This window comes from Falco biarmicus, chromosome 3 (genome assembly GCF_023638135.1).
Source record: "Falco biarmicus isolate bFalBia1 chromosome 3, bFalBia1.pri, whole genome shotgun sequence".
In the NCBI taxonomy this organism is placed as follows: Eukaryota; Metazoa; Chordata; class Aves; order Falconiformes; family Falconidae; genus Falco; species Falco biarmicus.
Genome location: NC_079290.1, coordinates 50,496,766 through 50,512,220, shown reverse-complemented (window position 1 = coordinate 50,512,220; position 15,455 = coordinate 50,496,766). Strand labels below are relative to the sequence as shown.

Genomic DNA, 15,455 nt, shown 5'->3' with positions numbered 1-15,455 from the left:
GATGATTCTTATGTAAGGCAGAGAAAGCACTGGCAGAGTGGGCTTAAATATGAGAAGTAAGGAGAATGAAGAGGCTTAACAAGGTGAGGAATGGTTTTCTGTAGTCTTCTTTGGCTAGGCAAAAAGCACTGTTTTATAATGTAAGTAAAGCTAAACCTCTAGGAAAGTATTCTGCTCCAGAATGTGTAGCACTCTGAGTCCTTCCTATGCTGAGTGGATGTGTAAACAATCTGAAGAACACCCTCCTTTAACTTTTTGCTGCTAGAAAGCACCCTTGTGCATGCATTTAAACCCCACTTTTTTTAATTGAGGAATAGCTCTAGCAACAAAGTGAGTGATCTTTGTGGGTTTTTCTGAAGCAGATACCCCAAATTAAAGTTGCAGCGAAATGATTTGTGTGTTTGAATGTGCAGGCTGCTCAGCTGTATGTCTACCTGTGTGAAGAGACCATGTGAATGCACCTCAGTTGCTCTTTCAAGTAACAGGGTGAAAGCTATGTCGAAAATGTTGGAAGCCATGTGAATTTGAGCTGGCATTCATGTGACTGTTGTTTTCTATGTCTTCTTTTGACAAAATGATGTAAAAATATGTTTTCATAAAAGACATATAAAAGGGCATTTATTCCCCCTTGGCAAGGGCTGCCAAATGGTGATCTCCATCCATCTTGCAGCTGCTTAGCGTACACACTGGACAAACTTCTGGTGGTACATATAAAGCAGAGATGAACAAAGGTAAGAGATGGGTATATTCAATACCCAGGTAACAGGGAGAGAGAAGAGGGATGTCACAAAAAACAGCTGTTGCATTTTGCAATAACTTTTGTCTTACAGAGGCATAGGGAAAACAAAAGAGGGAGGGCCATGAAGGAGCACTTACTTATGTTTTTGTACCCAAAATGGTGAGTGACCTGGAAAGAAAACCACAAAAAAGCATCAGTTTAGATGCCATTCCTGAAGTATTGAAAAGGTAAGTGAAGAGGAACCAGGTGACAAAAGTGTCAAACAAGTGAAAACAACACAACTTTTGTGTATTAAAAAACCCCCACCTCTAGCATGGCTTGGCTATGTGTCCCTCAGAAAAGACAGTGATGCAAATATTGCTGCACCGCAGCCTCAAGGACTTTGCTAAGCCATGTTTCATACAGTATCTCAAAAAAGATATGCCTCTGCAGCAAGATGTGCACCCCTTTAAGAAACCCATTTCACATACTCACACACTCACCTGTGTGGTAATCTGTCCATCTGACCAATGCTGTCCTCTGCAACAGGACAGGGCACTCTTGCTCTCCCAGGAAAGCACAGTCCCATACCCTTCAAAGTTCCTGATGACTTTGTATAGATTTGGAATGAATTAAAGTTTTTGGGAAGAAGGGACAGAGAGTAATTTTTGTTTGTACTCTACTGTTAAGGCTCATATGATTTCCACAAGCTTTATACATCCTATCAGCATCCCATCAGAAACCGAGCTGTATTTCCACCTCTACTCACCATCTTCAGTGCTGGGTCCAGTTCGGGTCTCACCAGTACAAGGTGGACATGGGAATACTGGAGTCCAATGAAGGACCACAAAGGTAATTGAGAGTTGCGTACCTATCATATGGGAGGGACTGAGACAGCTTGAGAAGAAAAACCTCAAGGAAGAACTTACCATTGTCTATAAATACTTGATGAGAGGCAGTAAAGATGACAGCCAGCCTCTTAGTGTTGTCCAGTGACAGGACAAGAAGCAGTGCATGCCATCTGAAATACAGAAAATTCCTTTTAAACTTAAGAAAGAAACTTTTATACTGTAAAGATGACTGAGCACTGCCACCGGCTGCCCAGAGAGGTTGTGGAGTCTCCATTCTTGCAGATATTCAAAACCCAACTGGACACAGCCTTGGGTAAACTACTCTATAGACCTTGCTTTGAGCTGAGGGGTTGAACCAGGCAATCTCCAGAGGTGCCTTCCCACCTCAGCTGTTCCATGACTCTGTGCTTTCACTTGCACGGTCTGTTCTTACTTCTTGCATCTGTCATTTGATATTACAACATATGCAGGTTGGAGTGTGCTTCTCACATTCCGCTCTTTATATTTCTGTGAACCAGGATTACAATTGTCCTGGTTTATGTATTTTACCTGTTAAAACACCTACTTTAAAGAGACAAAAACAAAAGTCCAGGAAAGCTAGTAAAAATTATTATTTCTAAAGCAGTAATGTTATATCATTGAAGATGTCTTGTTCAAAAAAAAAAACCAAAAAACAAAAGAAGATATATTTGAAGGTGAAATATTGACTTGTTTTTGTGGCAGGGGAAATCAGCTGTAGCACAAGACATCAGAATTAAATTACCAGGTTTTCCATTGCCCTTCCTTTTTTAATTGAAATTATGGCATCTTTAGGGTGCTGCTTTTTTATGCAATTTTATGGAGCTTAGGGTAATAAGCCCTGAGCTTGCTTAATGGTAACAGGAACTATAATAATCAAAATAATAGAGTAAAATACAGGAGACAGATTTCATGGTCCCTTACTCTGAGAGGCACTTATTTTAACCCTTTGGTGAATGCGTAAGATGATTTTCTGAACTTCACATTGGGTGGTAGGATAATTGTGGTGCTTTGAGCACAAATGTGTACTTTGTCTTAATTCCATGCACATATTTCTTCATTCTACTGCCTCTGAAGTGAAAATCATGTCCAAATGGAAGCAAGGGAAAAGAGGAAACCAAAGTGAATCAATGAGGCCTTCAGCCTTGGGAAACTCATACATTTGACTTGTAACTGCACATGTGCTGTGGTGGTTTGGCTTGTCTCTGCACACTGAATGTACAATCAGGAGGTGAAAGTAAATTGCCAGAACATCCTAAAGAAAGTATCTAGCTCTTATTCCCTATACTGGGCAATCATATAATCCAAAAGGTGTATATTTAGGGATTCAGAATAACCTCTGGGCAAGAGTCCCTTCCCCAGGTCTACTGATTTTAAACAACTAATTGGTGAAGAGTTAAATAAGCTATGAATCATGGTGTATATCGGTAGCTGTCATTCAGGTGCCTTTAGAGGAGGGACTGGTCTTTTGATAACTTTTTATTTAAAAGAATTGCATTTAGCACTGGTGTCAAAAACTAAAAGTAAAAAAGAAAAAAAGTGACTGATTTTGGAAAATATTCAGAGTGAAGGGAGGATGTTTTCCTAAGAAAGATTTTTAAAATTGATTATTTGGATGTAGAATGAGAGCTGTCTTGTAAGAAATATAGCAATGGCCAAAGAGATTCAACAGGTAGATTCACCGTGGAGGGAGATTTTCCATCACGTTTTGAGAAAGTCAAAGGAGTCATTGACCAGCATTCAATTTACATTGATAAGAAGCTTGTGCAGGTACAGAAGGGCATTTCTAAGTAACGAGGTAAAAATATTAATGGAAAATGTTTTGGAGAAACATCCTGACAGCAAATAGAAAGCAGTCTCACAGGAAAAAACAGAGAAATTCAGCCACCTGGGAAGTTTATGCTGCAACTGGACAGAGAGCTAGGGATCTGTGATAGAGCATTCTATTTCAATTAAAGAGATGAGCCAGAAGAGCTTCTAGCCTTTCCCATCTTTGTGTTTTATGAGTACAGGTGTTACAGGCATGCAAAGTAGCATATCTTAATTGTCATCTCCAAATCAGACCAGTTCCACTTGTGTTTGGTTTAGCATACTGTATTTTGATGAAGTTTTCATCTGATTTCCCTTAAGGACAACAGTAGCATTACCATTCATTCAAGAAGTCAAGCTCTTATGTTATTTCATTTACTATGGGCGTAGAGAATTTGAAGTGTGAATTAAAACAATGGGAAAGCCCTTGTGACATGACACAGGAGAGCAAACCTAGAACTTTGACAGTACAAATAGCTGTTGACTGCCAGAGCTTTACTCATACTCCAGTAAACTTTGCTCTGGGAAGAGAAAGCTGCAAAAAGAGCTGCTGGAGCCTAAGCACTTCAAAGTAGATGACATGGAAGTGCAAATCAATAGAGTAACCACATGAAACTTTTCAAGGGTATTTGATGCCTTCATGTGTTCATTTCAAAATGTTACCTCACGAATTCCCACTAACCCTATCTTTCTTGAACTCTCTAGTTATTTCCTGGAAAAAAAAAACCAACAAAAAAACCCAACTAGCAGGTACTAGGGAATTGTTGTTATAACCTTGAGATTTTGTCAGAAGATGCTTGGAGAATATGAAAAGCTTCATTTGAGCCGATCTTTTTCCAGTATTGTGCTTTCTGTGAAGAAAAGGTACAAAACTTCTGTCATGTACCTATTCCCCATGTTACTCCAGTGCAGTCCTGCTGAAGCACTCCTCAGCAGAGCTCAGCTGGAGGAGTCAAAAGGCATGCATGGTCTGTTGCCTTATTTTGCTGAATTGTACTCTTTTTCAAAAAATGTGCACTTTGTGTTTACCCATCTGTAACATTCTTGTTAAATTGTTGGAATTTTGCTGTTGCTATTACTCGCTCTTGCTGGTACCCTAATGGAGATGTGGTGTGTTTAGGCTGAATGCCAGCTAGTGCTTATCTGTTGTCTAGCTTTGTACTTTGTTAAAAGTTGAAAATAGTGTTGTTTTGCACTAGTCAGTAATGATGAGACATGATTTGTTGATATTGTAATGCTTTTCTATAGTTTGGATCTCAGAGTCCTTAGTCAAATAACTTGAAGAAAAATATTTCTACTTTTTATTAGTGAACAATTCTTTCTTCCGATGTATTAGCTGTTACAGTCATAACACATTCCTGTGATAGTTCTGACATGTAAGATACTTTAATAAAAATATCTTTAAGCTTTCTGAAATGGCCATATAAAGTATATCGTACTGTGACTTGGCTACTGCTTTAAAAGATCACCATGCAAATCTTACTGAACTCCTGTAAGGCTCCACTGACTTTAATGAACTTTGGATCACACCCAGGTTTCCTAATGTCAGAGTCTCAGGAAAAGTGCTATAATAAGGTGGCTCTAATAGCATCCTTTCAACTGCTAAAATGCAAGAAAGAAGTTTCTTTTAAATGTTTTTGATAAAATGTATTTCACAGTGTTGCCATACAACAAGTAGCAGAAAAGGAATACTGTTTTAAAGTAGTGACTCTAGAAAAATGCTCTGCATGGCTTTAAATGTTTGAAAATACAATGGGTATATTTCTTTCTGATGTTCAATACTTGTGAACTTGGGATGTGCATCTGAAATTCATCTGAAATTTTATCTTAATTTTGTCATGTAGAGACAGTTGCACTTTTCTGTCTTCTAAAGCCTTCATAAACCAAATATGGTTGTTTTCTTTAATTAGAACAAACAACAAAACTCTTACTTAAAAATGTTTATTGTAAAAAAGTGGCTAGAAAACAACATAAATTTCACTTCACACTTTCTTCAAGTTATCTATAGATGCTGCTATAGGCAACAATTTACTTTCATTCATAACACATTCAATCATATAAAAATAAAAATATTTACATTATGTCCACATACTTTACAAAATCATCAATAAAAAAGGCACTTGGAGGGGTAATGCTGAAAATATTGCATTTCCTTTGTGCATTTAAAAAAAAAATAATTGTCAAACTCCCATGAATCCCCTCTCTTGCACTTATTCCCGTTTTTTAAAAAAGATAAAAGTTTAGAGGAACTATTCCATATTAAAAGATGGTCAAGCATGCACCAGGAATGTTTGAAGCTACAGTCTTTTTTTTTTTTTATTAAAAGGCACATGCGGTTAATTTGTAGCTTTCAATTTTTCGTACATTCTGTTACATTTTTTTTCTCTTAATTATGTAGTTTTAAAGCATTTCAGTTCATTAATGAAGGCCTTGGCTTCTAATAAAATAAAATAAAAAACACAGCAATGAATAATATTAAACATTTACTAAGGTAAACTTGGAATACTTTTTAAGGCACCTGAGATAAATGGTGTCTAGTAAAATTCACTTGGGTAGTATTTTAATTAAGAGTTCCACTTAAAATACTGTTTCTTTGGTTGAAATGGCTTGGCAGGAATGTATTGTTAACTTTGCGGCCTTTTCTAAGCAAGAAAAGGCAACCTACGTTTGGCTTCATCTACAAAGAAAGCTGATAATGCTTCTTCCTTTAGATCTACTTGAAATGTCATGCATGGTCTTTCCCCATATTTCAGAATTCACACTTAAGAATGCGAATGTGTGACTGAACAGAAACTACTTAAAGCTCATTTCTACTGACATTTTAAGTTCTTCCACTATTTTGTTTGTTTGCTTGCTTGGTGGTGTTTGGGTTTTTTTGGCTGGAAAGTAGACTAGAAAACGCCTTTGGATTTCCACTTATCGTTTGGAACAGGAGTGGAGAAATGCATTGAGTCCAGGTAAACATTGACTGCATGACTCAGTGTGCTACACAGCAGCCAGATTCCTCATGTTTGTGCAGAAGAGACATTCTGGAGAATGTTTTGGAGCAATTTTTGCACTGGTATTTCTTCACATCTGAGTGGGTCTGCAGGTGAGCCCTCAGATTGGATCTGTCTGCAAAAGCCCTGTTGCAGTGAGGACAGGAAAACGGCTTCTCTCCTAAAAAGGAAACATCAAAGGAAAGTAGGATAAAGTTTTAAAAAAGTACATGTTTAGGACAGGTAAAACCTGCTTTTATCTTAAGAAATGAACAAACAGAAAGGATTTGTTATAATAATGTGTAACAAAAAATTAACCAGGCTACAGATCCATCAACTTTCAGCACTGCTGACTGCACTTCAGAACTCAGTTTTTTCAGAATATGCTGCTAGGTGCAGTCTCCAAAGACAAGCTGCTGACACCTTCTGCATTTACAGATGCAGGCAATACTTTTAGGCTGGGCTCCTCCCAGGATTTTCAAATATTTTAATAGAACTTTTTCTGCTTAGCACTGCTTTAGTTACTGGGGTTGAGGGCTTTGAATGACAAGCAGTAAACAGCTGTTCAGATGTTACGTTATACACAGTGCCATACTCAGAATCAAATCTTGCCTCAACAGAAAACAAAACTCACTTTGGTGATGATGTGTTTCTAATTCTTAATGACTTGAGATAGCGCATGGAAAACTTGCGAGCTGCTTAAGGAGTCAGAAAGCAGCCCCTCATGCACTGCCTTTCTGGTTTTGCTGCTTGAATTCAGAGTCAGCTGGAGCCTTCTCAAAGTTAGCAATTTCCAAAGCCTGAAAGTTAACATAAAATCCTTAAAGCAAAACCTTTGGCTAGTGGAAGTGGGAGAAACCATCCTAAAACTCTCAAGGGAGCAACGCTGATTTATGCCAGTATCTGGCTCACAGCTATGACACCATGCTATCTCTATCCTCCTGCCCACCCCCAAAGAGGAAGGATTTGGTCTTTTAACAATAAGTTTGAAATTCAGCAGACTTATTTCAAGGTTAGTAAAGAAACACTGCTGGTTTTTTCCACCTGTGGAGAAAAATAGCAGAAAGGCATCCTGATGTTATAGCAACAAGAAACTGCAATTGCAATGGTTGTTCTTACCAGTGTGAGTTCTAATGTGTCCTTGAAGTAGCCAGGGTCTAGAGAAAGCCTTGCCGCAGATCTTGCAGACACAAGGTAGCGTGTGGGTCCTGATGTGCATCTTAAGCGCTCCCAGGCTGACATACTCCTTGTCACAGTACTTGCAGCTGAACGATTTCCTAGACTGGGCATCACAGTGCAGCTGCTTGTGTTTGGCCAACCCAGAGAAAGTGGAATAGGTCTTGTTGCATAAACTGCACTGAAACTTTTCGGCTTCAATTGCATGGGGGTCTGAAAGCTTGGACTGGATTCTCTCTTCTTCATCACTAATGGGACTTTCTGAACCACTGTGATCTTTGGAGGAGGTGTCAGAAGGTGGAGGTGGGCTGACTCTTCCCAAAGATGAGGGGTATCCAGAAAGCGGAGAGAGGTCGTTGGGTAGCGGAGATGGTAGCAGCCCAGTTGTAGTCCACACAGTAATGGGGTTGTAAGCTACTGAGCTCAGGATCTCTGGCTGTGGTATGATAGGGACCGGATAGCTTTCATATAGGTATGGGGATATAATCACTGGAGAAAGAAGAAAATTTTAAAGTAAGAGAACAAAAAAAGTATTTCAAAAGGCAGCAAAATTAACATTTAGGGGATTAAAAGGTGCATAAATTAAACACACAGTACGGTCATCTGAATATAAGGAGGATTAAGGAAATGCTCTTTCATACATAAATATTCTGAGGGGTAGAGACAGTGTCCTGGAACAGACAAACTACAGTCGGAGCGTCTCTTCACGGCAGCGTGCTGTTTCCAGATCTATGCAGCCTGACACAATGAAGCAGTGAAACTTCCTGCAGGATTTGTATAAAAGTCGCAATTCCACCACCGGCAGACACGGAGCAGGAAAACTCCAAATGCTCTCCAAGTGACTGGAGCTCGCGTGGACGAGCAAACTCTTGTGATTCATTCTGGGCAGCACTGACAGATTTGATTCTCACAACTCCCTCCTTGTAAAGCGAAAGAAAAAAAGGGCTAGCGAGGAACTCGCCCGTTCCTCCGAGCCTGGCGAGCGCTCCCACCCCTCCTCACCGCCGCGCCACCACCGCCACCTCCCCAGCGACGCGGCGGCGGCGGCACGTTCCGTCCTGTTACCTGTGTGAGTGTCCAGCTCGCTGTAATTCGGCTTCTTGGACGAATTGAAATGTTTCTTGACCAGGAAGGAGCGTGGCATTTTGGACGCAGGGCTTCTCCCTCCTCCCGGCTCTGCTCGTGGCGGGCGCGGCGGTGCGGAGGCGCAGGGTCAGTGCGAGCGCATCGGCCCGTTCCGCGCTGCTGGCCCGGCGCGCCCCACGCACCGCGGCCGCGCAGAGGCAGTGCCGGGCGCCCTGACAAGTGCCGTAAATACCCGCCCGTCAGGTGCAGGGGGGAAGGGTTTCCCGCTCCGCCAATCACCTCGGGGGGCTCCGCAGCCCCTTCCGAGCGGGCGGCTGCCCTGGGAGGGCGCCCCGGCGGCGCGGGCAGGATCCAATCCCGCTGCAGGGGCCGGCTCGGGCTCGGCCCCGGCCCCGCCCCCCGGGGGCCGCGCGCGCGGGGGCGCGGGCTGCGGGCGGCGCGCGCTGTCCTGCAGGGCGGGTGGATGGTGCGCTGCGGAGCTTCGGTCCAGAAAAACGTGTCGGTCAGAGTGGTTTGGAAAAAAAAAAAAAAAAAAGTCTGTTTACTGATTCAGCTGAATTATTTTTTCTTTCTGACGGAGATAAGTCATAGGCACTGATTTTTTTTTTTTTTTTTTTGTAAAACAAGTCTGGTTTCCAGATGTTTGCTATAAGAATTACAATGGAACAAACTGTTCATTAAGGGCAGAAGGAGGGGGACGCGCACACACACACGACATTACAAGATAACAAGTTAGCCGGCAGAGCTAATGGAAGCCTTTGAACTGATGGTGTGCCTGCTGTGTTTGGGAACTGCCTTTGAACGGTTGTGTTTAGGAAAGGCCAGAGACGAGCAGCCTGCCTCCCTAACCTGCCTCCTTCCAGGCAGAAGGGCCAGGGAGATACTGCAAGTGAGTTCAAGGAGAGGGAGAAAAGATTACAGCCCTGGGAAAGATTACATTTCAGAGCGGGGTGAGAGGTTTTACATAATGTGCACACTGCTTCAGACTGTTCATGTGAAGAATACTTTCTTTTTTACTTTAAAATTCTGCAGAATGCAAAACCTCGATCTTTCCTTCCTTGGGAGTAGTTATGTCACTCTTTTGCCTATCCTCTTAAAGCACTGCCAAGGAAATTTTCCTAATTATCCAAAGCAGTTAAAAGATGCACAGATAAGCAATCCCCCACCAAATTATAGACTAGGTAATTTAAATGTCTCTAAAACATTCTTCTCCATTAGCATATTTAGGACCTCTTGATTTCCTATGAAGGTACAATCTGTATTATGTATTTCATTTAGGATGAAAGTCACCTAAATGTGCCACAGAATTTTCTGGTTATCTAGATTGATTTAGAGGAGACATCTAGATAGGTTTTTTAATTTGAAAATATTTGCATTTTTAAAATCTGGACAGCTGAATGCTGGTAATTTTCTAACACAAATTACACTCTGATTGACTCTTGGTCTATCCTCCCCCCCAGCCTTGTGTATTAACTACACCTGCCTGGGCACATACCAGTATGCCGTGCTGGTGTGTTGCTGGGGCTCTGTCCTGTCGGGAGGGGGTGCAGGTGGGTGTTCTAGAGAGACCACCCCAGCCCTTTTTTTGTAGCAGGTGTTGGAATAGATGTGAAGAAAAAAAAAATTCCCTCTGGTTCTGTTAAGACACGTAAGAGTAAAGTGCTTTGTCAAGCTGCCTGACTTCTTAATCTTGGGGATGCCAAAACAAGTGCAGAGAAAGTTCGCCATTTTCAAGAACTGATTAAAAAGATTCAGCTGTTCAGCATCTCACTCTGGTGTCTTGTCAGTGAAAGGTATCACATGGATTTCCGAGCTGCAGGGAGCACACCCAGGCTATGGGAGGAAAGGGAAAGTGGCAAGGAAAGGGACTTCCCAGGTACCTGAGTTGCAGCTGGGGTGAAGGAACAGACAGCTCTTCCCAGGAGAGCAGTGCTTGCAGAGACACAAGCTGTTGCTTTCCTCAACTTCACAGAAATGAAGAAATCCACAAACCGTTTTTGAAAGGTTGCATTTGTGGTTCCTGCACCCTCTCAGCTCTGCTCCATCTGAGAAGTCCCCCATCCCCTGCCAACTCTGGGAAAGCATTGCATTTCAGGATGTGAGGCATTAGTCTGTATCTAAATAGTCTGTTACATGAGCTGTGATTCAGACCTTGAGCTGGTTTAAGTTTGTGTGTTGAAATGAATGGAGCCATGCAGATTTTCACTGGCTCGGGATCTGTTCTTTTGTATGTTTGTTAAAAGTAAAGGGTCTGATTCACCAGTGAGGTACTCCCTCTCGGGGCATTTTCACCAGCATAACACTGGAGTGATGCAGTTTAAATTAATTGCACTTATATAAATCACAGGAACGTAAGCAGTTAGCCCACTGGCTGAGCTGATTGAAGGATGTTAGGAATTGGGTATAAGGCATGTTATTACATGGTCCTGAAAGGATATTAGCAGCACATACTACCTGAGTGAGGTCTGCTGTCAAAAAAAGGGAGAGTCTGTGTGAGGAGTAGGTGAGTCAGAGTAAACAGGTGTTCTGGGTGTTTACCGCAAATGTGGATGAGAGGGCACTTGGAGATGTGCAGCATCCATCCTCGTGCAAGAAAAGCAACACAAAGGTCGAGTGCGGAAGGCAGGAGGTTTCCCCCTTGGGGGAGCAGGGCAGTGGGGGGATTGCAGAGGGTAGAGGATGGCTCCGATGGTCATGCTGCCTGTGGGCAAAGCCTTGCACCCACCTCTGAAAAATCAGTCCTGAAGCTTCTCTCTCACATTTTTAAAGTAGTTGGTCTTTTACAGATTCTTTAAATTTTTACTTCAAAAGCTCATGTAAAGCTGTCTTGTTAATGCCACTGTGTTGCTAATTGCTGCCCTGCAAAGCAAGTCAGAAATGATCCGAGCAATTCTGTTGCCTGAAATATTGGCTCCAACTAAATGATTAGGTCCAAAGTTTCAACCAAGCAGCAGTAATGGATTATTTTTTATTTTCTATTTTTAATTTTTTTTTTTACATCAGGCCACTTGTTCAAGTGCCTAAGTAACAACCTGTGAGCCTCACTTCAGTCTCCCCATATCTGACAGCTCCACCAAATCTCTTTCCTTGTGAGGCTTTCTGAGAAAGGCAGTAACTTTTGTTAATCAGCTTTCTGGAAATGGAAGGGTGCCAGAACTGTATTTGTTATCAAAGAGGGAAGAAGGAACCAAGCTAAGCCATCATCAGCTTAGTTCTTCTCATGACAGCCTGTATGTCCTTACGAAGCATCAATTACCAGCAAGATTGTTGATCAGAATGTGTTAAATATCTGGATAAACCACAGCAGATTCAAGAAAAATAGTTTCAGAATATTAAATAAGTTATGCTGGATCACTCTTCCCAGACCACAATGTATTTCTCAGGCAGCGCTATTAAACACATTTTCCCTGGACGCGCCACGGAGCCCATGGAAGGCAGCGCAGCACAGCGAGGTTCAGAGGAACCCCAGGAGGCCCCAAGCCCAGCAGAGCATACTAAAAATAGCTCTGGAGGTTCATTGAGGCAGATGACGACACCATCCCAGAAGGGGTAAAAGTACAAGCAACTCACACATACAGTGTAGCTCTTGCAATTCATAAACCTTCTACATTTCAAAGGAAAGTGTGAAATTGTTAATATGAAAAAAGAAAAAGTGAATCAGCTTTCAATAACCAGTTGGATGTAAAACATATCAACTCAGCTTCAGTGTTACCCGTACTTTTTGTATTTCCCCCTTAGTGCCAGCTGGTGTATCCTGGAAAGTAAGAAAGTGATGTAACTTTTGGAAGCAGGAAAGGTTTAGTAGAGCTAGAAGGCAAAAAGTACCTCAGTTGTGATTAGGTTGGATGTTGGAGAGGAACAAGCCCAAAATTAACTTAGTAGAAGAAAACTAGTAGGGAATGCTATTCCTTCCTATTGCCCCAATGTATATGCCTTAAGAAATTTTTTGAAACAAGTCTTTAGAGTACCTCTTCTTTCGTATTTTCCTCATCCTTCAGAATGCTGACCTGAACCATCAGCAGAAATGGCAGCAAACTTAAAGAAGGACCGTTATGAAACCACGTCAAGCTCCAGTCTTGTAGGCTTAAAGTTCAATGAGTCAGAATAAATTTGTGCATCTTGGAAAGTTTTTCCAATTCAAGTAAAAAGCCTCCACATTTTGAAGGTTTTGCACCAATAAATACAGCTTTTTTAAAATCAGTAACTTTAAGTCAGAGTTATCAATACAGTTCTGTAATAGGATCTAAGCTTCTGAGACTCCGAAAGATTATAAAACAGGTTGGCTTTTAGGACATGTTATAAAACTAAGTGTTCCTCCGTGTTTTGGTTCACTCAGGTTTGTAATTCCAGGTTAAGCCTATTTAAGAGATGATGATTGAACCACAAGAGTCTGATTCACTCTGAACTTTCCAGTAAGTCAAAGAGCTTTGAAGTGGGTCTCTTAGAGCTCTAAGCCCATCTCTATTTTTGATATGTATCTATAAAAATAATATTAATAGCAGATAAACTCGCCTTTACTAATAGGATGCAAAATGGTTCTGTTCGGATCAAGCAGCTCGAACAAGCCCGGCTTCTGTGTGCTCTCTCCCCCACACCTCTGTAACTTCGCCGATTTAAGAGGGTTCAACTTAGAGTCAACGTAGCCTGTCATGAAGGAACTTGGTCATAGTTCCTGCATTGTTTCTACATGAAGATATTTTAACAATGGGCCAAATACCCCTGTCGTTCCCATCTGCAGTATCTCCGGTGGCTACAGCTGAGGTATTTCAGCTTTACTCAGGCAGAACTGAGATGCGATTCTAGTCCAATAAATATAATTCTGTTTACGTGCATAGCACGGTGACAAGTATCCATTAAACAGAAGTGTGTTACATCCCAGCTAAAGCTATTGCGCTCCTTTTCCCCGACGTTCCAGCACCCGCTGGCACCCTGCGAGCGGGGCCGGGAAGATGCGAAGGCGCTGGCCCCGCGCTGCGGGCGGCGCGCGCCCGGCCTCGCGCGGTTGGAGAGCGCCATCTGCCGGCGGCGCCGCGCTGCGCGCAGCCCGGCTGCGGGGCCTGCGGGGGAGCGGGAGCGGGGTGCTGCCGGCGGCCACCCCAGCGGCCAGGCGGCACTTTGTAGTGCAGCCGAGGTCTGTGGCTTCGGGGTTTTTGTCGTCACTACTCCTTGTCGCCTGCAGCGAAGCGAGACATGAAGGCACCGTTCGAGATTTCCTGCTCTGGGGAATGCACGCCTGCGTGCGCACAGCAGAGATGCGCGCTCACATGTCATGTGTTGTACATCTGTAGCTACAACGTGTTTATGTATCTATATATACTTACACGTGTACATATTCTGACATGTACTTCTGGCCTTATTTCAAACACTCAAAACTCACTCATATGACACATATTTATGGGAGAAAAAGTGCCATTATCCCTATTCTATAAATTAGTAGCTGAAGCATGAAGAGATAAGGACCGAGATTTTTCAAAATCTTAGTTCTTAAATGTATCTTTAATTAAGTCTTGTGGTGCCCTTCTCTCCCACAGCCTACACTCCTGTCTCCAAATGCCACATAGGCTGCTGTATCATTTCCTATGTAGCAACTGTTACTGTATTTATTTACAGTCTTCTGACAATAAAGGTTTATACAGTGTATAATTTTTATTATTAAATTATTATTTATATTGACATGACCTTTATCCACAGTCTGATACAGCTTTATAGTTTTTCACCTGTCACAGGTTTTTTCAAATACAAGAAAAAGTAATTTGATACCTTTTTAAAAATGATCTGCTTGTCCCTTTATTCTGGTAGGTGGGCTAGAGTACTTGGATTTGGCCATCTGTGTTTTGCTTAGGTTTTACTTCTGATGTTCTCATACCAAATACTTCAGAAACCCATGGCCAACTCTCAAGCATGTCCTACCTTGCGAAACGTACCTTCAGGTTCCCCACCACCTTGTTTTTGGAGTAAGTGTCCTTGAAGTAGTGACTGCCTGCCAGAAACTGCAAATGCAAATCTCACCATCATCATACACACTTTGGTATTAGATTGAAATTAGATTATTTAGATTAAAATCTTTGTGAATGTTTTCAGAAATGAATAGATAATAGTACTAAACCGAAGTCTCTGAAGTTATGTATTCATAATACTGCATAGTAGTATGCTCAGGCTTTACTATGTACTAGCCTTTGGTGGATTTGTGTATGTATTTTACCTATGGGTTTTAATGATAAAGTTTATGAATGCTTTGCATATAAGTCCTTATGACTTTAAGATTGAACTGGTTGATACCAACAATTTCCTGCCTTTGGACTAAGTTCATCTATCTGTATGGCACCTCTTCTCCTTGACCACTTTTCCTACACACCTATATAACCAGCTACATTACACTTTTTCCCATTTTGTCCTTTAGAAGTGCAGACAGTTGTTTGTTGCCCGGTAGGCACAACTTGCTCACTCTCTTCCCCTGCAGGTGTGCGGGGTGCAGGATAGCCGGTGGCATTCAGTTTTCACACCACGACCACCCCTGCAGCACGGGGACACTGTTTGGCAGCCATGGCTGCGTTGGGGGCTCTGTTGAGGAGCAGTGAGTGTGTGGGGCAGCATGCTGCATGTTGGGGGACAGCAGAGACCTTCCGCTGTGCTACTGAACTTGGTAGTCAGTACTCAGAAATGTGGCATATCTGCATCAAAATGTAACTTTCTTGGGCAGTTATTTTAAATTAGTGGATCAGTGAGTGTCTCTTTTTGTTTATTTATCAATTACATATTTATTTGTTCAAAGGATTCAGACTCATTAGTTCTTTTCTACGTGTAGCCAACTCTTGGCAT

At 42.0% G+C, this 15,455-nt stretch overlaps 1 protein-coding gene across 1 annotated transcript; it reads right to left on the bottom strand.

The window, feature by feature from the left end:
- Positions 1 to 5,321: 5,321 nt before the first annotated feature.
- Positions 5,322 to 8,923, bottom strand: SNAI2 (snail family transcriptional repressor 2). Its single transcript, XM_056333039.1, has 3 exons — positions 8,616 to 8,923; positions 7,494 to 8,039; positions 5,322 to 6,555 (listed from the first exon to the last, which is right to left on the bottom strand). Exons 1-3 carry the CDS (start codon positions 8,692 to 8,694, stop codon positions 6,374 to 6,376), a joined length of 807 nt encoding a protein of 268 aa, XP_056189014.1. The 5' UTR covers positions 8,695 to 8,923; the 3' UTR covers positions 5,322 to 6,373.
- Between the last annotated feature and the right edge of the window lie 6,532 nt (positions 8,924 to 15,455).